At 38.2% G+C, this 23833-nt stretch overlaps 1 protein-coding gene across 3 annotated transcripts; it reads right to left on the bottom strand.

The window, feature by feature from the left end:
- Positions 1 to 949: 949 nt before the first annotated feature.
- arhgef28a (Rho guanine nucleotide exchange factor (GEF) 28a) lies at positions 950 to 22795 on the bottom strand. 3 transcript variants are annotated; one of them, XM_055231680.1, is made up of 36 exons: positions 22604 to 22795; positions 21270 to 21330; positions 18076 to 18226; positions 17639 to 17974; positions 16705 to 16867; positions 16337 to 16517; positions 15969 to 16026; positions 15078 to 15118; positions 14602 to 14671; positions 12812 to 12879; positions 12592 to 12728; positions 12360 to 12519; positions 12187 to 12280; positions 11881 to 11964; positions 11603 to 11642; positions 10935 to 11036; positions 10473 to 10596; positions 9936 to 10068; positions 9711 to 9766; positions 9553 to 9613; positions 9294 to 9408; positions 9103 to 9212; positions 8831 to 8971; positions 8508 to 8755; positions 8310 to 8435; positions 8109 to 8226; positions 7775 to 8029; positions 7410 to 7486; positions 7145 to 7323; positions 6980 to 7071; positions 6720 to 6905; positions 6354 to 6580; positions 5777 to 5824; positions 4959 to 5474; positions 3200 to 3458; positions 950 to 1309 (listed from the first exon to the last, which is right to left on the bottom strand). In XM_055231680.1, exons 2-36 carry the CDS (start codon positions 21321 to 21323, stop codon positions 1158 to 1160), a joined length of 4962 nt encoding a protein of 1653 aa, XP_055087655.1. In that variant the 5' UTR covers positions 21324 to 21330; positions 22604 to 22795; the 3' UTR covers positions 950 to 1157. The 3 variants fall into 3 exon arrangements, with proteins under 3 accessions (XP_055087655.1, XP_055087656.1, XP_055087657.1); XM_055231681.1 differs by lacking the exon at positions 10935 to 11036 and having other exon boundaries at positions 956 to 1309; XM_055231682.1 differs by lacking the exons at positions 10935 to 11036; positions 11881 to 11964 and having other exon boundaries at positions 956 to 1309.
- Positions 22796 to 23833: the final 1038 nt, after the last annotated feature.

Here is a 23833-nt window from a genome sequence, read left to right as displayed (position 1 = left end):
ACTGATATCATTTTGGGCAAAGCATCTTGTTATTTAAAGTCAAAACATGTCTTATGTGGAAGATGGGTTCATAGCTACAGATCAGTCTTATTATTAAAATCCAATATTCATTCACTATCTACATTCAGTGGTGGCAATCAACTGATCTCAGCCCTGAAGTAAAACCCGGCTAGTTTAATAATGACCATTAAGCAAGAGTAAGGGAATAAAAGAGAGAAAATGTGAATTTGACAGTTGTTAGTGAGTCCATAGGCATTTCTACATAAGTTAAATATAAAGTGTTTTATGAGTTAATACATTTGATAGTCTTTACTTTTTCTCTGTCCTGTCCATGTTTGATACGCTAAAATAACAAGAGGAAAGACCTGCACTGTCCCGCACTGTAAAGACTCTTCAATGATCCATAATGCTTATCACAGCTAGTGTTAAACTTGTGATTACACTTCACCTTGTCAGCTCTTTTCCCATATAAAAAGCCGCTGGAGATAATCCATTTGAAAACACTGCGTCCACTTCTTTGCTTGGTGGCTCTTAACCACAGTTTTATGGGCCGTATATCCACATAGAATCTAAATGTTCCAGGGTTTTATGTGCTGCCACTGCTGATAGAGGAGTTCAGCTCTAGAGGGAGTTTATGAGCTGAGCTGCAACATTTGGTTAGACAAGAAAATACAAGGGTATAATAATCAAATATAGCAAAGCCGTCTGTGTGGTCATGAAGGTGTTTGTGTTTAAGTGTGCCTTTAGACATAAAACATTCAGCTTTAAGATGGCATTGCAATAAAACTTAAATGATTCAAGTTCATACCAAAGGGCTGATATAAAGCAACATCCAATAGAGTTACACACTAGATATTTTCTGTTTTACTTTTCTTTTCTGTTTATTTTTAATGTAACATTTAGTACATTTAATAAATATAGTGCCAGAAACTGTACATTCACAACAGCAGCAGGAACGATGTTAAATACACAATGGAGAAACAAAAGGAAATGTTTGAATATATACAACAGTATCATTTAATACAATTAGTCAACTGAGTATTTCACTGAAAATGATTCAAAACCTTGTGATTTTTATAACACAAATGTACAAATGAAACTTTGAATTTACAAAAATCTAACCTTGCATCTGTAAGTGCTTAGATGTTTGTCCTTCTTTAGAGGTACACAATGGTCTCCTCTTTGGGCTCCTCTCCATTGCTGTCTGCCTCAGTGGAAAACAGGTCCAGAGGGTCGCTGTGATGTGGAAGCATGAAGCAAGAGCCAGCTGTGGATGACCAAGCCTCTCTGATGGAGCCTTCTCTGTGATCTGTGTGGGGAAAGGAAAACAATTAACCACAAATTATATTATGAAATGTATGAGTTTCAGCAAACGGAAATTAGAGCAGAAAACCAGAACGACACTGGGAGTTTTCTGTTGATTTAATTTATCCATTTGCAGTCTATAGTCCTGTTGTATGGGTAGCATGGATCTTCTAGTCCTTGGCACTGTTTTATTGTACAGTGCTAAATAAAACAAATGTCCACCAAATAAGGTCTACTTGTAAAGGCTAATAAACTACGCTCAATATTATATAATTAGTTAAACTGCACTTTGTGGACATGGCAACAAAGTAGATTTGGTTTTCACAGTGTTTTCACTGCAGCATATTATCATTGGTATGCAATAAAAGCCATATGGCAACGTGAAGCATTTTTCCTGGTCTGCAAGAAGCTTGAGTCCTTTATATGGACACAACAACAATTACCTGGTATAAGTCATCAGATAAAATTTCCTTTAAGAAGATTCTTTCCAGCAATTAGATGATTGCATACAGGCAGAGGACATGAAAAAGGAGTGCACATTCATACATGAGAGCAGCACATGCTCGAGTAGGAATATGCAGAGGTCATATTCAATGTCTTTGAACTGCAACACAATGGTGGATTTGCATTTGAAAAGCATTCCTTTTAAGGCCAGGACGAGAAGAGTTGGCCTGCATACCAGGTTCTTTCAAGTGAATTTAACAGAATTACGTTGTACATTTTTTGTATCATTTTGTATTTCTCTTCTGTATCACTGTACAATTTACAGGCTGTGTAAAGGACACTTCCCCCAGGCACATGTACACCAGGCACATGTACAGTCTGCCTATTATCAGCTCACTTGAGTTTCACTGAAGGCAGTGTGTATTCAATAACAGGGAAAGGTTAATAAGCTGATCAATGACACAGAGATTGCAGTGTCTACTGTCATTAGTAAACACAAACTATCAGCTCCAGTTAACACCAACCCCATTTTACATGAGTGAGGGATGGAGAGATCAGTCCTATGGCACTTGATACGAAATACTGACTGAGGATGAGGAGATTAGATGGAGGGCTGACACATCTGGGGTTAAATACAGATTAATAAGAGTCTACATCTCATCTATCATTTACACCCGCTGCCCTTGTCTGCGGCTTATGTGATGACAAGTAATGCTATAATGAGTTTTGTAAAGATTTTTGAGGATAGATGTCCACATCAGTCAGTCATTCCCTGTGAACTGAGAGTCACATGCTGTTGTCTGCCCTGCCACTCGACAGATAGCGAAAACATTGATTTCTTTACTGTGGCGGGCGGCAGCAGAGGAGCAGGGCTGCTACAGGTTGGGGGATGTTGCTTGTGGGATTAGACACTGATTAACGATCACAGAATCACACTACAGGCCCTGGTTTGTTTGTTTTTCTCACCGGTAGCAGCTCGAATTAATGTCTAGAGATGAAGTCCAGACTGTAATTATGACTAACAGGGATTTATGTAAGATAATGCAACTATAGAAATAACCTTTACATTAAAGGCCAATTAGCACTAAGCTCTTGGATATTTAACATAAAGATGACCTCACTTATCATGCAACTCCATGAATTCATTTCAATGCCAGCAAGCTTTTTAAATGGTTGTTCATATTATGCTTAAATACTGATTTGTTGTAAAATAGTCTACTAATCAATAAAATGCTTGCATTAATCAAAAGTATGGTTTATGGAAACTAAACTAAATCTAACAATTATACATATTTAATTAATGCTATGGTTGATCAAACACAGGTCCTACATAGATAATAAAACAATAATAATAAAAGTTTTGTGGCCAAAAAAAAAGTTTTTCAAAAAGTGAATTTAAAACCTATAAAGCTGTCACGAAACATAAGTAACAAATTGAAGTATTTCGTACCAGTGGGTGTGTGGCCGTTCCCCTGGCCTCCTGTAGGGGAGTAGAAGTATTGAGGGCTCATCATCCAGGTCGGGCTGTCTGACTCTGGGTGGGGTGTGCTCAGAGCACTGGGGGGTCGTCTGCTGTTGGACCGGGCCAGCAGGGCGTTGAGGCAGTTATGCGTAGAGGGGTCATTTTCTCTGTGGCGGACATGGCGGTTGTTTATGATGGTATTGGCCTCATTCACAAATACAGAGCTATTATCATTAGGGTCTGCGGGCTGAGTCATTGCAGGGGTCGGTGGAAACAAATAAGACAGATAAAACAAAGTACAATGAGTAGATGTGGATGTAATGTAAACACTGTATATAATAGCCACAAACTGTGATTAATAGTTCATATTCAAACAAACACAGTGACATTGTTTGTGTGGTAGTAAAGTGATGGACCTTCTTGTGTCCTCTCTGTCTCATCTGTCCCATCGCTCACCTCAGCGTGGCCTCTCTGTGCTCAGCTGAGGCAGCACAACTAATTAGAATGTACCACTGTTTGTGTGAGTGTGCGCTTGTCATTCGATCTGTTGCTGACCCTGTGAACTCACGCCTCTGGCAACAACATTAGATGAAGAGCACCAGGACCTTAAACGCCTCGGCTTCTGTTTAACCACATTGTTCTTATAAAATAAAGAAAAGAGACTGTGCTAACAGCACATCTGTATTTTAGCATATTTGAATCATACTGGACATCAGAAATCCAATATCCCTGTTTGTGACACATGGATACAAAAGATGGATTACAAAAGACTATGTAGATATAAGGTAAATAAAGGGATTAGTACAAAGCGGCATTTATTGTATAGCTGCGGGGGAAGTGGTGCACATTTCAAACAAAGAGGCAATGATTTAAATAATCGTGTTAAAACACAATTGATTGGTCTATGAGCCACATGCCTCTGGTTTTAATTATTCTGCTGGAGCATTCATTTGCACTGGTTTCATTATCATCAATCAGTACAATGTTTATTGGGGGTGGAAGTGCTGAAGCTCTAAGACAAATGATGTTGTAACTGCTCACATGATAGCAGGTTGTACATCATCAAACTGTGCTGTTTACAGTGGTACAATGTAACAAAGTAGTAGTAGTAGTAAAGTACTGTACTTAAGTACAAATTTTAGGTGTCTGTACTTTACTTTAGTAAATTTTGTAGATGTGTTTTACTTTTACTCTACTACATTTGAGAGCAAGTATCTACACTTTCTACTCCACTACATTTTTTAACTGGACTGAAAAGTATTTTTTATTATTGTATCAGAGCTGCTGATAAGGCATAAATTGCGCAAACAAAAATACAAATAGCAGCTAGATAAAAATAATACATTCAGTTGTTTCTGTTGAACAAAATACAGCACAAATATTTATCAAAATCACTACTTTAGCTTTATTAGATCTCAAAATCTGTGCAAAACACTTTTACTTTTCACTCTTCAAGTATATTTTTCAACAGCTAATTACTTACTTTTACTTTAAGACTAGATTTGTAAGTAGTTTTTTTCATGTGATACTTTTACTTTTACTTGAGCATTTCTCTGCTCCGGTATCTGTACTCTTACTTGATTAACAAAACTGAGTACTTCTTTTACCACTGCTTGTTTTGTGTGTGAGTGAAAGTGCTGAGCGTTAGCTACAAGTATAGGAAAAAACAAACAAACATTTGCTTCACCTGCAAACTAACAGATTAAACATGGGCACATGGCTAATTGCACTATTCTTTTTTTCTTACCTGATGTGTGTCTAATGCTATGACCATGTGTGGCATCTCAGTGTCTCTCTGCTGACTGTGTCTCCAGACCTGGAGCCTCTTGTTCTGGGTCTCCAGACGTTCACGTTCCTTCTCCACAGTCTTTTGGCCTTCTCTGAGCCTCTCTAAGCTCTGCTGGTACTCCTCCAACTGTGCATCCAACTCTTCTCTCTCACGTTTCAGCCTTTCTGCCTCTAGGTGGCACTGTTTCTCCCTCTCTTGTAGCCGCCTCTGTAACTCCTCGTGTTGGTTCTCTCTTGTTTGGCACTCTCGTTCCCATCGCTCTTTTTCCTGCCGTAGTTGATCCTGAAGTTTCTGAGTAGTGGCCACTTCTTCTTTTCGTTTCTCCAAGTTTCTCTGTTTCTCCTGTTCTTGTAGTGTGTTTCCCCGGAGACTGGTGAAGTGGGGGCGGGGCTGCAGACGAGGTGATGGTCGCTCAGTTTCTGATGCCAACAGCCTCTGGACTTCGTACCAGCTGTCCTGAAGGGTCACTGCAGCCTGCCACAGAGATAACAAGCAAATACAACATCTCAACAAGCATTTAACATCGGTTACTTTTTTATGAGTCTAATATGATACAGACATTTCATTGAGTCCTACAGCAGGAGTGCTATGCAAATGTCATACATACAGTGCACTTCATTTCCCTTTGATTTGCATTCAGAATCTAAAACAATGTGTTCACTGTCAGCTTGGTGTTAAGTTCCTGAATCTCTGGTTGGTACTGAAAACACTATGAGGAGTAACATAGGGTAATAGTGCAATATGTAATAAGAAATACATATATGTAAATAATGTACCTTGAGACTGTAGAGTAACTGTGTCAGACTTAGAACACTTTGAGAAACCTGTAAACAGAAAAAAAAACATTCATTTTTATAATTTATTTATATTAACTGTCATGTGTTTACATTCAGGTGAGTGATTGTTTTGTCTTCTTCCCATCACATTTCTTCTCCTTTACCTCCCTCTAGTGGAAGTTTTAATTTTTGCAATACTCTGCAGTAAAGTTACAGAATATATCTGAGGCCAAAATACATTTGCCTCCCATTTTGTAGGACACTGCAGTGCATGTGAACTCAATGCACTGTAGGACAGTTTGCTGTCCCCCTTTTAACAACACCAGGAGAAATAAACTAACCTCTCTGTTTATTGTTAGTCAATTATTAATGTTAATAAAATTGAACTGTAATTGACACAAATGTATTGCATTATTCATACCAACCCTGCAGCACCTATAAGATAGGAATGGTTTAAACGAGGTCTAGAGTGAGGCGGCTAGTAGTTTGTATTATACTGAGCATTACTATCAGCGCAGAAAATATGTTTTGATTTGTGAACATGTTGATTAAATTTAAAAATACAAAAGAAAAGTACCTTTGAATCTATTTCCTTTTTCTGCATTTCTATCAAAGAATGAAAATCTGAGTTTTCTTTGGACCAGCTCTCCTCATTTTCCTCAGGATTAGTCACATATGTGAAGTTTGAGGAAGACTCCAAATGTGAAGAGGGACTGACAGAAAACACAGAATCAACATCGGACTCAAGGTTGCCCCCTGGTGGTGAATATGTCTTTGCAGAGAGAATAGTTTTCAACTTTTCAGCTGGAGATAAAACAAAAAGCCACAATTAAAAAGACACATCGTACTATTTGTTCTGGGAGGTAAAATAAAATCTAAACACGGATATTAAAAGTGTAATTAAAATTATGTCAATTTAACAGTACTGAAGAGACAGTATTACCTTCTTGTAGAGCGGCACTCAACAGTAAAGCTGCTTGTGGCGCATCTTCCTGGTGTTGTTGAACCAACAATCTTAGCTCAACAAGGGAGCTGTTGTTCTTTCCACCGACAGCAGAAAGCTCAGCATAGATCTGCAGCTTTTCCTCTAAACTTGTGCAAATCTGCTGATCATGGCTTAAAAGACTTTCTGAAACAAGGACACCAAACATTTAGTTCATGGTATGATAACAATTTGCATGTATCTTTTTCTTATTTTCTAACCTTGTAATCTATGGATCTTTTGTAAACGAGCATCAGCCGCTCGTCTCTCCTCTTCTGATTCACTTGTGTAATCTTGCTCTTCCTCTGGGCAGCTGTTCAAACAAATCAGGTTAGGAATGACAATCAGTTACCAACCATTTATGTATCCCAAGACGCTATTCCAACCTCTCCACTGCCTCTCGGATCAGTCTCATCCAGGTGTTGCGTTCATCTTTGGAGCTTGTGTGGACCTCATACATTTCTGGCCCTGCTGTGGAAGCACTGATCAAAAACATTCCTCTCTCCTCATTGGCCACTTCTCGCACTATTAGTTTCTGTAGTGCAATGACTGGAGGTTTCTGGTCCTGTTATAAAAAAAAAATACACACATACATACATGTTTAACAAATTAAACTATCCTCATGTGCCTAGTTTAATGCAATGTGCTTACCACGGCAGCAAAGACAAACTTTTGATCTTTTTCTTGTAAGAATATTAATGTATCCGTAAGAAGAAGGGCCAAAACATCTGTGAAAACATATAAATATAACATAACATAAATAATAAAGTTGGATTTGATTTAGTCTGAGCGTAGATATTGTCTCTGCTCTCCACTTTCTGAACACACCTACTCAACACTGGTTATGGAAAAAATGAAAAGTGAACCATTAAAAATAACCATCAGCAATGGCAATGAAATATCCATATATCTAACTGAAAAGAAAACTAACCACCCAAACAGGATTCACATTCTACTGTGGGTTTACATGTGAATAGCGTATTCCTGTTTATTAATGTCATATTTCATTGCCTCACCTTTAAGCCGTCCCGTGGCAGACTTCCAGAGGAGCACACCCTCGTGTAATAGTGTTTGTCCAGGCCTCATCATGTCCTGCTTGCGGAAAGTATGGCCATTCTTCAGTTTAGCTGAACTACGATTTTCCATCCGTGTCCACACCTCCTGTAACTTTTGCTGCCGTTCATATTTACAAACTCGTTGATCTACTGCTGCTATCAGGCCTCGAATCAGAGCAAGTGCTTTTGTGAGATTACTATGCTCCTCTGTGCCAGCTAAAGAAGAGTGAAACAGTGATGAAAGCACTGGAGTTTATATAGAAATTCATCCAGCAGAGGGCAGCATAGAACCTACTTTGAGTGTACTGCAAAATCCTCTCCAGCAAAACTGGGTATTTAGTAATCCTTTGGGTTACTAGCAAGATGCACTCTGGAATTTCCCTTCTTCGTACCAAGTAATTATTCCCTTGTTGCTGAAAAAAATCATGACCGTCACAAAACAACTACAACTGTCTCACACACATGTTGTCTACTGTGAAAAACTACTGTATTTTACCTTGATAAAATTTTGAAATTTCTTGTTATTTAACTGAAGTTCTTTGAAGAATCTGACTGCTTCCATATGGTGACTGCAAAACTCGCCATATAAGTGAGTCATTCTCTTTCCATTTTCATCAGAAAACTGCACAGAAAGAACATGTATAATAGAATATGTTAATAATCTTTTGAACAGGTTGGTAAAACAGCCCCAAACCTGTTGTAGCAGTACATCTCCTATCCGCTGAATAAGGTAGTTGTTCTGTCCCTGAGACTGTGAGTTCTGACGGCGTTCCTTCATAGCTGAGAAGAAACCATGGTGGAAAAGCAGCAGCTGGTCCAAACAGGGGAAGAGGCGCTCCACTGCATCTGCATCCAGCTGGACTTCCTCCTTCACACCTCTCCTGAACACCTCAGCCATCACATGCAGGGTCTGGAGGTGATGGATCTCCGTCTGCATCAGCTCTGGATTTCAAAGAAAACATGATCATTATTATGGTTGGATTCATGTATGACAAATGTCATTTCTCTGCTTCTTACCATAGATGACGTCCTGTCGCTTGACACATTTTTTGTCCTGTTTTCTATAAAATTTGTGATCTACAGAAGAACTCCAGGACTCAGCCTCATAATGTGCTGCATCCACCAAAATGTCTTTGTAAATATATGCATCTACACAATCTAATAAAGAAGAAAGAGAAATCAAAATTTAACAAACTTATACATTTAAAAAACATTTTAGAGATCAATGTGGAATAAAGAGAAGCAACATGTGATTAGTAAGATAAATAAATGTATAAATGTAATATTACCTTCACCTGAGGAGAAGTCAGTGTTTGGCACTGGAGTTATTATAGGGTCTTCTGTTGAGCTGGTAATTTGAGAGTTATCAGATTCTGATTCTGAATGTTCATTCTCAAGTCTAAAAGAGAAAAATGTTACAGTTGGTCACACTAGTATACAAAACACACACTTTAAATGGCACATGTAAATGTATTTTCACCTTTCAGCACTTCTCAAAAGTTTGCCTGGCAGTTTTGCAATATCTTTTTTATCGTCAAAAAGTAAACATGTTGGAACAGGGATAAAATTAGGTAGACTCTCTCGGACTGTAAAATCTACAAACAGTAATAAAAACTCATTACATCAATAGTAATAAATTAAAAGTAATATGCCACAATCTGGTTACAGGGAGTAAAATGTCCAATGCTTTACTGTCATTACATAAATGGCAAATTTCCGTGAACTTTGTGTGAACTTACTCTGTGGGAGAGATGCTGTCTTATTCTTTGCCATGGGAACAGCATATTTATTCTGAAAAGTCTAAGCAGTGAAAATGACAGAGGTATAAGGTAATTAGACACTGCACACACAGAAATGGCACAGTAGAAAAAAGTAAATAACTTTGAAAGTGACTTACCTTTAAACAAGGGGGGATAGAGTCCTTACAGCTTTTATGAACAATGGCAGTGCAAACTGAAACGCAATGAACAATCCTTAGATTTTGATACACTGACATTTATCTTGATAGAAAGTTCAACATCATAAATAAGCAGTGATTTTGCCCAAGACACAGTTGTTGACAAAGTGTAGCTTGCGAAAGGTTTAAGAATGAAATATGAAAATGACCAAAGTAAAAACTTACCGGAGCAATGCAAAATGGCCTTTCCTGTGGCGGGTTTGTCACACACCACACACATGGTAGAGCCCAAACATGGACCGGTGGAAAACTGGTGTCCATTCAGTTGCCGGTCTTTAGCCTCTCTGTCCTTCTTGCCCTTTGAAAACCATGCCATGATTATGTTATGGATGATGACCACTCAGAACATTTAAACTGTGTACCAAAACTAGGCTTTGTCATTCCACTACAAAGCAGAAGTGATCTTTGTCTAGTTTCTATTTGCAAAGTAAACACGCCTCCATTTAAGGGGATATACTCATTATGAGGATTCCCCGCCTTTTTGCACAAAAACAGACTTCCATGCAAGGCTGAGCTACCACACTGAGGATTAATCATTAAAAGGGACTCTATGTGTGGACTGACATTCTGACCTTGAGTTCTTTCCAAAAGACATTTCCTCATTTTGTCCTACCAAATATATGGGTAGACGCACCAAATCCAATATAATTGTACAAATAGTAATGCTTGTTATTGAGAGTCAAGGTGCAAAGGGCTTTTTACCTTGGATTTATTGCGTGTGGTGGACATCCTGTTCTTAAGAAAACTGAATGTACGAATCACTTTATGTTTCTCTGACTCCACCTTCACTGGAGTGTTATACTTGTCCTGCTCCTCCTCTTCAATTCTGTGTGGAAATCACAACAGTCTGTTGGTACGTTGTATACTCAAATCAAAGTTAGAGTTTGTGTTAGTTTAAACAGTACATCTCCAGAATCTTGAGTGTTAAATGTATACACAAATAAATACCCACTTCAGTCACAAAAAATGGGTGAAAATATGTTTCTAATGTCACTGTTTTTGTAGGTTAGAGAGAAACTAATTGGTGCCATATTTTGTGCAAATTGTTAGTAAAACATGTCACATTTAGTTGAACGAGCAATTTAAGTTGAACAAGCAATTGATCGATGTTAGACACTTCTGCGAGGGATTAGTGACAATGGCTAGTTTTAAACCATCACATACTCTTTGAGGAACTCAGACAGGGTGAGATGTTGAAGGGACTGAACCAGCTCAAGGCTGCACTCATCTTCAGCAGACTGGGCACGTCTGCGGAAACTAACCTCCCTGTAAAAATTACATGCAGTAGACTTAGATGGTTCTTTACTAAAGGTTAATGTAATAAAGACTTGTGAACTAGGAAATAGTGCTGAACTAGAGTGCTGAATGGGTTTCAAAAAGTATACGGAACTTCCTTTTTAACTAATGGTTTGTATTTTAGTATGGCAATGGATAAGATATTTGTTAGTGTGATTGCTAAACTCCACCAGGGGGAGCTGTCAAACTTCCAGTGAAATAGATAAGGATTAAGCACTGCATTTTTAAATTTTGCGAAAAACATTTTACATTTGTGTTGCTGTTTTTGGTTTTGCACAGTACAAAAGGCTGAGGAAGGTAAGGACAAGTTGTGAGCACTGCTCCCCAGACACAGCGGCTCAGTGGTGAAACATCAAAACAAAAGCCATGATTAAATAAAACCTGCTCTGCGCCTCACTAACAAAAGGGCTTCATAAAAACAGCCTCAAACTACACAGAGGTGCTTTGATTACCTAGCAACCTGGTAGCCATGGTTACACACATGTTACCCTCCTGCACTGTGATTCACACATTTTAATTTAAGAATAACAGCGTACCTTTTCTGATGTGACTGTTCTGATATACAGGGTTTTTGCTCTGTGAACGAAACAAACAGTGGTTAAAATGCAAAGGTCGCCACACCAGAACACTCATGCAGCAGCTGATATTGTGCAGTCAATAGGCATATTCTCCAAAAGCAATAAAAGCAGAATAATTATGGTAATATAGCAAGCAAGACAATCATGTCTCTACTATACATATCAAAGCAGCATGCTCACCCACAGATGCTAACATATTAGTGCAATATTGATGCCCTTAATGAATTAGTACTTACTATAAGGGTGTAGAAGAGACAAAGATTTAGACAAAGAGAGGGCCTGAAGGAGTGATCGGCCATAACTGACGCTGTCCAAGTGATCTACAAAGTATGGGAAAATATCAAGTACATAGAGAGTACCACTGTGTACAGTTAGTTTGCTCCTAATAGAATTTGACTGTATTTCATGTTAGACTGGTACATGCAAAGTAGTTAGCACTAAAAAAGAAAAGTTATGGGGAAGCTTAGTGACTACTACACACCAAACAGGTTGAGTTAGTTTATGTTAGCTCTAGGCTTAAACGTGAGGTGGTGCAAACTGACCAGGACTGAAGTCTCTGGTGGACTGATCTCGATGGAAACCGATTTTGGAGGAGGAATATGAATAGGAGCGCAGTCTGATATCCTGCTTTGGTTCCTACACAAAATAAAAAGATAAATAAGAAGTCATCCAGAAAGTAATAGCCATAATAACCATAGAAAACAAGATATTTTACTTTTGAGGTGTGTTCACATGAGGAGGCAGACAGACTGCGATTGCAGGTTAATGCAGAAAATGGACTAAAATCTTTCAATTTCGCATCCTTTTCATCATTGTCATTCATTGCATCAGTGCTGTCATCCTCACTGTTCAACTCCAGAGCCACTAGACTAGGACTAGAAAACAACATATTTATAACATGTGACATTTTCAGTTAAAACACAAATCTTTAAACATGAAATGCATACCTTAGATCTACATTATCCATATTGGAACAGTCCATCAGGGTTTGAGTGGAGTCACCTATGTCCCATGACTGACTGTCGGTCCTTGTGCTGTCCCTTGTCACTCCAGAAATGTGTAGTTTGTCAACAGCAGTGTCACCCTAAGATGAAACAGGTATGGATATGTACAATTAATAAAATAGACACACATATTTTGGATTACTCTGATGTAACTATGACTAACCTCACACGTGTCGTCATTTTGAATGTTCATTGCATTGTACTTTCCATCAAATTGTAGAGGATTATTTACTGAAAAGACACATTCATTTGCAAGTTTATAACAATCAAATACAAGCAATCTGAAGTGATAAAGATCATTCTTTTGAAGATTGTGAAGGACTAACCAGCATCTAATCAAAAGAACATAATTCATGACAACACAAAGTAGATGCACATCACATATTGACTGTAGCGTTGTGTTCCAGGCTCGTCTGTCCTGTACCTTTCCTTGAATCAATCGATTTTTCGTTTCTAATGCTAAGGTTAACTGGAAAAAAGTAATTGGTTGCCATGCTTTTTCATTGACTTTTTCCATATACCCCACTGGACTCACAGCTGATAGATTAAATATCTGTAGTCGTGTCTATTTATGGGTTTCAAGCTACAGCAACCATCCTCTGTGATCATAGCACAGTCTGAAACCCATGAATATAGAGATGTTATTGTTTGCCTGGAATGTTCCACAGTACAGCATTAAACTGATCTGATTTGCATTTTTGCATTTGCAGATTCTTTTACAGCTACAGATATGACCAGCACCTTGGCCTAGTGGCATCACTTCTTGTCTCCATGTAGATAGACATGTTTGATACTGTGAAACATTTCAGGCAAAGCAATAACCTCTCAATGGAAACTAACAGGTGGTGGACCCTCCACCAGAAAAGGTACAAAGTCCAACTTTAAGAATAGATTATGAAAAGCTTTTTAGTTCTGCTTGCACTACCTGTAGACTACAATGATGCACAATAAAACAATGCAGAAAACCACTTTATGAGCACTCTACACTGTAAACTTTCCAGCTAGACTTTGATGTCTGCTCCAGCCATGCCTGCAGTAATGTAAGGGAAATCCTGGGCATTGCACAGGCATTTCCTCTCCACTGCTCTCACACAGCGAAGATGTTAGCATGAGGCCACACCTTGGCACACACTCAAGGCTCATTTAAAGTGTTGCAGTTCTTCATGCCACTGTCTGGCTTCTGGACACAATATGAAATTAATTTGGCTCTTCATTTGGCTTTTCATTAACAGCAAACAACACTATAATTTACATCAGTGCAATGTTAAGAGGTTAAAAAAATAACATTTTCAGTAGGAAAAGCTGGGCTGTATTCATCACCACTATAAATTTATGGGATCCACTCAGCAGGCAAGAGACTTGCCTTTAAGTGCTTCCTTCCTCGCAAACACACACTAAAATCAAAGTAACCATGCCAACACTTGAAATTTAAGAAATTTCAACGTTTTTACTAGCACTCACAAACACCATTGTGCATTTTTAAAGTTACGGTATGTGGTCCAACAAAAAATTTCACCTTTTGTAAAACTACGACATTGGGGCTTGTTAATGTTCACCCCATTCACTCCAGATACAGAGCTCCACTGTCCCACCACACAGGGGGGAGGAGCGGCACTGGCAGGACAAGAGGACAGAGGGAGGGCATCTCCACAAATCAGACAGTAGAAAGTGGGACAGGCCTGACCCCATTCCAAAGTTTTAGTACCAGTGACGGAACAGACACACAACACAGCTAAAAGCCTGAAATATTGGTAGTAGTAACAGAGCTTTTAAGAAATAATGGTAAAAACTGTTTGAATTGAGTTGAATAAGCCTTCACTTGTACATTTATGTTACATACTGATTTGACAAGTGAGTGTAGATAAACATATTGCACTGGTCAGACTGTGATGCAATATATTATTTTTAATAGACTAATACTACAGCAATAGTATAGCACAGATGAAGTGATACCTGATAATGAGGATGGACACACTTCACAGCTCTCATCATCCACAGAAAGAACAAGATGCTCTTCAAAATCCTAAAAAAACAAGATCAACTTGTGTTTCAAGTTTTTGCTTTAAAGGTACACATTGTAACTTTTCAAGTGGAGTGTCCACCACCTGCAACCCTCCATGGGCCTTATTGCTTTGCCTGAAATGTTTCACATTATCCATCTCCATGGAGACAAGCAAGTAGTGCCAAGTTACAAGTCAGATCTATGGGGAGCTGACCACACTCAAAGTAAGAATCTACTTTTTTCATGGTATATTTGAGGAGTAAAAACACTGTAATTGAATAAATGCAAAATAGATCAGCTTAATGTGTAATATTCTAAGCAACCAATAACATCTTAGTAGAGACAAGCAGGTGGTGGACCCCCCATCAGAAAAGTTACATATGGCATTTTTAACAAAACCAGCATAGAAGGAAATCTGTGTACTTACATTGTTTGTCTGAGTCTCTTCCACACACTTCTTTTTCAAATCTGCAAATTTTACAGTTGAGTCATTTTTCAAACACACTGTGTTTCAGCAGCTTAAAATAAATGTCTTAGCTCAATTGTTCTCTATACTCAAGACAGGCCAACAAAACTGGCCAGTGAGTTGTTATTCTTTTCCAAAGCAGCAAGCTCACAACAAGCGTGCATACTGCACACTGTGAACCGGCATTTCTCTGGGAGTAAATGGACAGAGGCCAGCGTTAAGGTCAATACTAAGACACACACACTTCCTGTTCCCTCCAAACAAGTCGATATGAGCCTGCCGTCACCATAGTTACCATAAACTCAATGCCAGTTTAGGAGACAAATATTGTGTGTGAGTGAAGTGGGTAGTTACTTGAGCTAAGGACAAAAAAGAGTTGTCTGCCTAAAAGCTATGGCTGCTATGATCTTTATCTGTGTTTGGTTTCATGCCAGATAGTGTATGTCTGATGTCACAAGCTAACCACTCCTCCATTTAATCGTACAGAGTACAGAGCACAAGTACCAAAGCATAAAACCTTTTATGGATTGCATAGGACATGCTTCAGGCTTTTAGGGTTTTAAAAACTGCACGTCGTGGGCTAAATCTGTTTGGCTGTTTACTTGAGGTAGTATGGACATAGAGATGTGGTTAAAGCCATCAATTATTGAATGAACCCAAGCCTTTGCGGGACTCCACAGAAAAAGAAAGATCTGTGGAGCTGAGCACTAAAGCTTTTAAAGATAACAGGCTGTTGCAGTGGTGTGCACCTTACACATGAAGATTATGTAACACATAAACAACAAAAGCAGTTGTTTGACATTTGTGTCAACTTTTACCTCTGTCAAATTTGAAGAAATAAAATCATCTCACCTTTGTCATTTGAATGTTGTTTTTGGTCATTTTCACTGCAGGATTTAAATGCAGTGACCTGAGAAAGTAAAAAAAATAAAATAAAACATTTATAAAAATAAGGAATGCTATGAGGCTGTCTGTTGTAGTTGGTCTATGTCTTTGTACTGAACATTCTAGCTGTGAGTTGATTTACAATCTGTTTTATGGCCTTAATATGACCTTTTCTTCACTTCACTAATTATCTAATAAAATGTGTGAACATCTGTGTTTATGTAAATGCATATGATACAAATTCGCTGAAATGTTTACAGAGGTTAACAGTAAAAGCTTTTTAATTAAACAGGTGATGATGGTTTTAGTAATAACTTGATGGCATCTGTACAAACCAGTTTGAGAGTACGAGGATCCTTCAGGCGTTCTCGGAGTGTCAGAAGGATGGTCTGATGGGAGCTTTGGCCCAGTGAGTGTTGTACAGTGAGACATAAAGAGTTTGTTGCTGGACAGAACCTCAGCATGCTTGAACTGTCGGACCACATGCACCACACACCTGCAACTGAGTCTGCAGAGCTGAAAGGGAGAGGGAAAGAGACGTAATAAGAGGTCTGAGTAATACATAATGATACATGTTCAGAATCTTCAGAAGACTGTTCATTTTAAGATGCAGTGAAGATAGAAGAAACTTGAGGCATATTTTATTCACTAATATAAAAGTGAATATAAAACCATATCCTTATCAAACCATTGATAAACTTACTGCTCTTCTCTTTTCTGAGCAATCAGAGGAGCGTCCACATCCTGACTGGATAGAGTCAGTGGCCTTTGACTTTTAAGTTGATAAGTGATGAAATGAGAAAGATGGACCAAACCCAAGTGTACAGCAAGGTGTAGAAGTGGTTTGCTGTTCTGCAGATCTGAGTCTGTGAAAGACACATAAAAGTGATACAGCTATAGGTTAAATATAAATGTAGTGTGAGTGCTGATACTACATTCAAGTATAGGAAAAACATTTACCTCTCTCAATAAATTCTCTTGTAGTATGAATTAAATATATTTAAATATGCTTTAGTATAAAATACCAATACCAGGAGGCACAGGCAGGTGACAAACATTTAGCAATACATTCTCAGTCAACATCAACACTAGCTACTCTGAAGGGAGAGTAATAGTGGTAGCATACCCTATCAATTTGGAATAATAAAAAACATAGAGGAAGAGAACAGAAGAAAAATCCCATTTGGTGAGCACCAGCTGATTTCACCAGCCTACAGACACACTCTGATCTGAGGGAGGAGGAATAATGGCAGTAATTGCTTTGTCTTTGTCTCCATGGGCTTGGATCTTCCAACACATCATGTGATGGAAAAAGTGAAGAGTGGAGACAGATCTCGTGTTGAGTTTGTAACACAAATCTCTGTGGTTATACAAACACTAAGTATTAAGTACTTAGTAGAAAAGAGGTCTGAATGGAAAGAAGGACCAGCAACTGTAAATATGTACTGTAAGTAAAATGACTGCACACTGTACACAAATCCAGGAGCGTTAACATTTCAGAGAAAACTGAAATATGAAGTGATAAACTAAAATAATTTGATGAATTTGTGAACATGTTTGTTCCAACTCCAACTGTGCAGCCCTATGGCTGATTATGATGGACTGGGCCCAGACAGTCTTCCACAGACCACACTCACCGGTTTCATTATGTTGCCAGGTCTGCCAGTCTGACTTGGTCCACTCCGGAGGGTAAACAAGGTTTGACATTGCACATGTTATTTTCTCATCCAACAATCTCAAATCTTCCCTTATGTCAGCAAACTCTTCATCACTCTGGGTCGATTGACAAAAGATATTCTGGATGTGAAGGTAACTCTGGGGCCCAAGCTGATTACTGCTTGAAATGAGGTATTCTGCAATGTCCTGAGCCACATCCTTAACATACTGGAAAGAGAATTCTGTTCCACAAGGCTCAACATGTTCCTCGGATAATCTGTAGGGCGTAAAAGACACAGCTTCTGGAAGATCATGGCCTGAGAAAAAAAACAAAAAAAACCCAAAACAACACACAAAGACTATTTTTAAGTAAAAAATCTTTTGTATTTGAAAATCATGATTTACTGATGGAACCTACCTGGAACCACAAAGCTCAATGTTTGACCATCATCTCCCATTTTTGCTGCTGTCACGTGAGTGAGCCGAGACCCTTGAACAAGCACATAAAACTCTGCATCTTCAGAACAAGAGGTTTCAGAGTCCAGTTGAATATGGTGCTGCCCCAGTCCCTATGGTACAAAATGTGACAGTGCAATAAATCCATAACCTTCACAGGGTTTATTAAACATTTCAGACAGACTAAATGAAAGACATTTTTGTTGTTGTTGTGTCATAAGTGAATTTGTCTGCCAATGTCAATTATCCTGTCAGTCAGGATAATTGAATCTGCCCTGTAACATAAATTACCTCGTTTATTTTTTAATTATTATTTTTTTATTTATTTCAATGCATTTTGAATGTCATAATTGAAACAGATTTCCCTTATAAGCACGTTATACCATGTATTATAGTTAGTTCTATGTTAGTTTTTGACAGTGATCTCTGGCCTCTCCTGCCAGGCTGTGTCTTTGACACAGACTGATCCAGTAACAATAAAATATTCACAAGCTTGTGCTTGAGCTTCATGCCTCCCATATGGGCAGGTGTTAAGTCCCATATTATGTCTTGTGTTACTCCTGCAAGTCGAAATTTAGCTTTTTCCTTCTTTGAAATGTATGTCAGGAAACAGTTTTATATGAGTCTAAAGGGAAAAAACATGACAAACGTGCTGCTGATGGTCTCCAGGAAACCAGCAATCATCAGCCCTTCAGTCTCTTGCCATGATCTCCTGAGTACACCACACAAGTGACGTCAGGGGGCCAGATTACTGTTAGAGCAACAACAACAAAAGAAGCTCGCATAACACACACTTATCCTACGTGAGCAAAAGCCAGACAATAATACATAATTTTATCGATATTTAGTAGTTGTTTAACTCATCTTTACTGTTAGTTACACAGCTCACAGAAAGGCATCCACGGCTCACATTATACACACGGCTTCACATTCTCGTTACTTTCCCAAGACTTTAGAGACACATTTAAAGTAAGGTAACAGCCGCATGTTAAAACATTTTCTCATAGTCAGTGAGTACATGCCTCTGACCTAATCTAGTGTACAAATGAGGCACTAATAACTAGTCTCACTGCCAGCTCAACAAGTGCTGGCCACAAGCATGTAGGTTTGAAGAACACACCTGGCAAATACTCACACTTACATAATGAGAGAGAGGAAACAAGGAGAGTCTGCTGAAACCTTGCTACATCTGACCTCACTGGGGAATACACTTTATAAGTCTAGACTTGCTCAAACATTTCTTTTTCTTTTATATTCTATTTGCTATTGATAAGAACACAAAGCGATATTTAAATAGCAAAAAGCAGAGCAAACAGGTATACTTTCACACAGATATAGGCTTTGGTACATACTGTGCAGCTTATCTGGGTCCATTAGTGGTGATAAGGACTTGTTTAGTTTACGACTCTTTTTAGAATGTGACCTGCTGCACATTTTATCGCAAAACAGCATCAGTCAGTGGAATATAATCAAAATGCATTCATGCTGTTTTTTAATGTGTGTTGTATGGGCATCAACAGATCTGTCATAGCATTGTTATATCCCCAATTATAAACATGCAACTTTTAAAACTACGCATGTCAATGTCGATATGTTAAAGTTATGATTATTGTGAGAAGACATTCACTCATAATTAGTCATAATCGCTGACACCAGACGACTTCAGGACAAAACAACATTCCTTTCTCTATTTTCACTCCTTCTAATAGGTCGCTATTCCTCTAGTATTTGACTAACTTTTCAAAGACAAATTAAACATATAATGTAAACAGATTAAGAAGCACATTACTGAAGTACTGATTGAATTAAGATGACTTATTTCTGCTTCAAAAACTATCACTATTTTATTTATTTTTTAATTATAGTCTCTAATCAGTTTTTTATTCAATTTCAGTTCTTACATTTGGGCTCGATTTTTCCCTGAAATTCACTGATCACAATTTAGTCTTATTAACAAATAAAACAGATTTTCAATATTAATTTCCCACACATAAACAATATAAACTTAAAATGACTGCCTTTTCACACTAACTCACATTTGCTTCTCCAAAGTCTGAACTCTGAATGATCACTACATTTTTTTAAACATAATGTGGGCCTCACATTGAACCTTTTACACCCATTTAAATTGTAACATACACCTCAGCACAAACCTGGGTGAAAAACACAGGATCACACAAAACTGCCTCCTCAATGCACCCATTTTTCATGCCATTTCCCCAAAACAGGGTCTGGTTTGCGAGTGACACATGCAGCATTTGTGTTGGTTTACCGTTTAAGTGCGTAACAATAACCGTATTCATAAGTTAGCGTGCCTACACAAAGAACAGCATTGAAATCTGGATCTCATTGAGCAGTGAGAGTGCCTCCTATTTGGCCAATGACCTCTGAGGGTGGAGACAAGCACTTCCTCCTTTGGTGAGTAGAAGCGACAAGGGCTTGCCTGCCAGTCAGTGTCCACCTCTGTTATTGGTGGAGTTTTTTTTTTTTTTTTGGTAAGAGTCTCCCTTCCCCCTCCCTTTGCCCCCCATCAAAATCTGGTGGCACAGCAAAATAAGCAGACACTGTGCTTACTTGAAATCTGGCAACACTTGACAAGCCCACCCACGTATGCACATATACATTGGAGACAAACTGTGTATAAGCTAAGAGAATGAACGTTAGAAAAATGACTATTACACAACAAAAGAATATCTTATATATCTTATAATAAGAGTATTTGGACACAAGTATACTTAAATTTCAAAACATTGTACAACAATGAGGTGGGAAACATGTACACTTAGCCTTGATTTCTGTGCATACAAACCGATACTGTTGAGTGAAGCAGTTAATTCTAGGTAATGAAGCATGAGATGCATCAGTGTGAGCAATTTGAGCTCTGAAAGGACAAAGCCTGATGAGGGTGTGGACTCTAAAAACATGAATTTGACATGATGTCTGATATCATTCAAATATCCAAAAGTCAGACTAACATAAATATTAGGACCTATAGGACCTTTGAGGGGGTTGAGGCATGGCTCAATTTGCAATGGAGACGATATCTTCAGCAGTTATTACATAGTGCCATAAAACTTCACATAGTGATATGTTGTAACAGTTTGGTTAACTGAAATGGCTTTAACAAATATTTTGCCATACATTATAATAACTTACATAAAGAGGGACCTCTCTTGTGTTGACATGTTGCACTTTTTCTCCTTCATCCATTGGAGTCCTGCAGAAAAGATTCATTTCAGAAAAAGAACAAAATATAGTGATTTATTAAAAAATGTCCCAATCAATTAACACAACTCTGACCCTAATTTGACACTGGCTTATTCATTCTATTCGTCTAAACGATCAGAACCAACAGAGATCTGCACACACCTGGTCCACACTGACGTCACATGATGTCAGCTTCTTCTATTGTACTTGACTATATGACTACTGCAGTAGATGCTGCAGTCTTTTTGTCTTTTTATTCAGTTAAGTGTATGTGGTTTTATCTAATCCACAGCACATAGAAGTGAGAACTCTGGCAGATACAAAGCATTGCGTGTCTACAGTGTGGGGCGCCCAAACACACTATCCTAAAGGACACAAATATCCATATCATATTTTGGACTCTATGTTCAAGTTCAAAGGATATTTAATAAATAGGACAGGGGAAGCCACAGGCCTGGGTGTCTCTATTTAATCCCTTCACCTCTGTGGGGCATTGAAATATGTAAAGTGATACAGTTTGTGTTGTCATGTAGTCCAATGTTGTTTTAGTAGGAGAGAACATCCCTCTAGGTCAACACGATGTGAGTATAGCGCTCTGTTCACAACTATGATCTCACACACACATCTGCAGCTCAAAGCCTCTACAAGAAATCAGCCTCTATGGACTAACACTGTCCTTAATGAGACAAAATGAAGTCTCCCAAGCGTGTGAAAAAAGTTACACCTAACCCACACCCAGCCTACACCAAACATAAACACAGCAGAAGGCTAGGCCAGTGTACTGGAGATTAATGTAATTACACTGACATTTCAACTTTTATAGCCTTCATATTATACAAGCAAGTGCATGAGTGAAATTCAAGTTTAGACATAATTTTGGTAAGCCTATACAGCCAGGGTACATTTCACACACAGGCCTACAGCACAATATTTATTCAACATAGCAATAAGAGCTGAATCTAGTAGACTATGCACCTGGGTGAGCTCTGACGCAAACTGGCAAGGCTTTTTTTTTTTTTTTTTTTTTTAATGAATAATAACTTAATATTGTTGCACAGTAGATATTTTAAAGATGTTAAAAGTATATTCAGAGGGAAAACTTTACAATGTCAGGCTAGTCTACGTTGTAACATGAGTGAACTGGTTAACACAAATCAGTGGGTTTAACAGTTTAACTATTTCTACATTACAGTTTAATTATTTCTACATTATTTCAACATTTCGTTTATTTAAATATGTTTTTTTAAAGTCAAATAGTGTGAGTCATGTGCGCGCGCTCTTACCTGCTGTCGGCTCTTCTTCTTCTACTGTTTCTACTTCTTTTTCTTCTTCGTGGTTTTATGAAACTCAAAGCTCAAACTCTTCACCTTGAATCCATTTGCAGGGAAATCACTTCTGGATAAGCTGTGGACACGTTTCCGCGGTATTCACACCTCAGTGCAGCCCGTGCGCCGGACCGTCCATGGAGACTGGGAGTTGCAGGTGTCGCAGGAGCCTCACAAAACACACACAAACACACACAAACACACACACACGCTGGTCCAACCCCCTTTTCTCTAACCCTTTCTGTGAACTCAGCAAGCTAAAACATTCTGCAGCACATCTTCAGGCTTAATATACTAGACAATCTTGGTGCATACAAGCGTTACTTTTCTGCACATTTTTCACTAAATGCGAAATGATTTTAACTTGGATCTGGGCTGCAGTATGATGTCATTTATTTATTATCTAGACTAGAATCTTTAACTGCAAAACAAAACTGATTTTAAATAGTTTTTTGTAACATATAGGCACTGACATAATTTAATAAAACTCCTGATTTGTGTGTGTTTGTTCATAGTCTTGTTAATGCACTGGATTAGTTTAAACAATATTGCCCCCTAGTGGACAACTTCAGGTATGGTTTACATTTAATGCAGCCTAACCAAAAAAACAAAAAAAAAAGAAAAAAAAAAAAAGTTATATATAGTGCTTCTTAGTGATGATCTGACCTGGAGATAAATCAGTTTAAGGTCATATGGAGGAACATTCTAGGAAAAGTAATAACATCACCATGAACATGAGCAACTGGCCACTCTCCATCAGAAAAGTTACAGTGTGCACCTTTAAGTAAAGTGGACAAAGGTAGTATTATCTTGAACATACACTACCGTCATGGATTGCCAACTGAAACACAAAAATGTTGCACAAGAATATACTGTTAAAGAGCTTTTTTTATTTTCCACAGGTTAAATCTCAAACAAGTAATTATGTACAAAATCTGGAATGTTGATAAATGCATATCATTTCACTCACGGTGGATGTGGTCAGACACACCTTTAGCCTACATTAAAACAGGTGCCTCTGGATTTTAATTTATTGCTGGTTTTACAATCGCAAGTCACCAATGCATTAATCTTTTTTTATTCATTTTCAATGTACAATTGGATTAGTAATGTCTGATAACTCAGAAGACCACTAAATAAATTAAAATACAAAACAAAGAAGCATTAAGACGCACTGACATGAATGGT

The sequence above is a fragment of the Periophthalmus magnuspinnatus genome, chromosome 23, assembly GCF_009829125.3.
Source record: "Periophthalmus magnuspinnatus isolate fPerMag1 chromosome 23, fPerMag1.2.pri, whole genome shotgun sequence".
Classification (NCBI taxonomy): Eukaryota; Metazoa; Chordata; class Actinopteri; order Gobiiformes; family Gobiidae; genus Periophthalmus; species Periophthalmus magnuspinnatus.
This window is presented reverse-complemented; position numbering and strand designations above follow the sequence as displayed.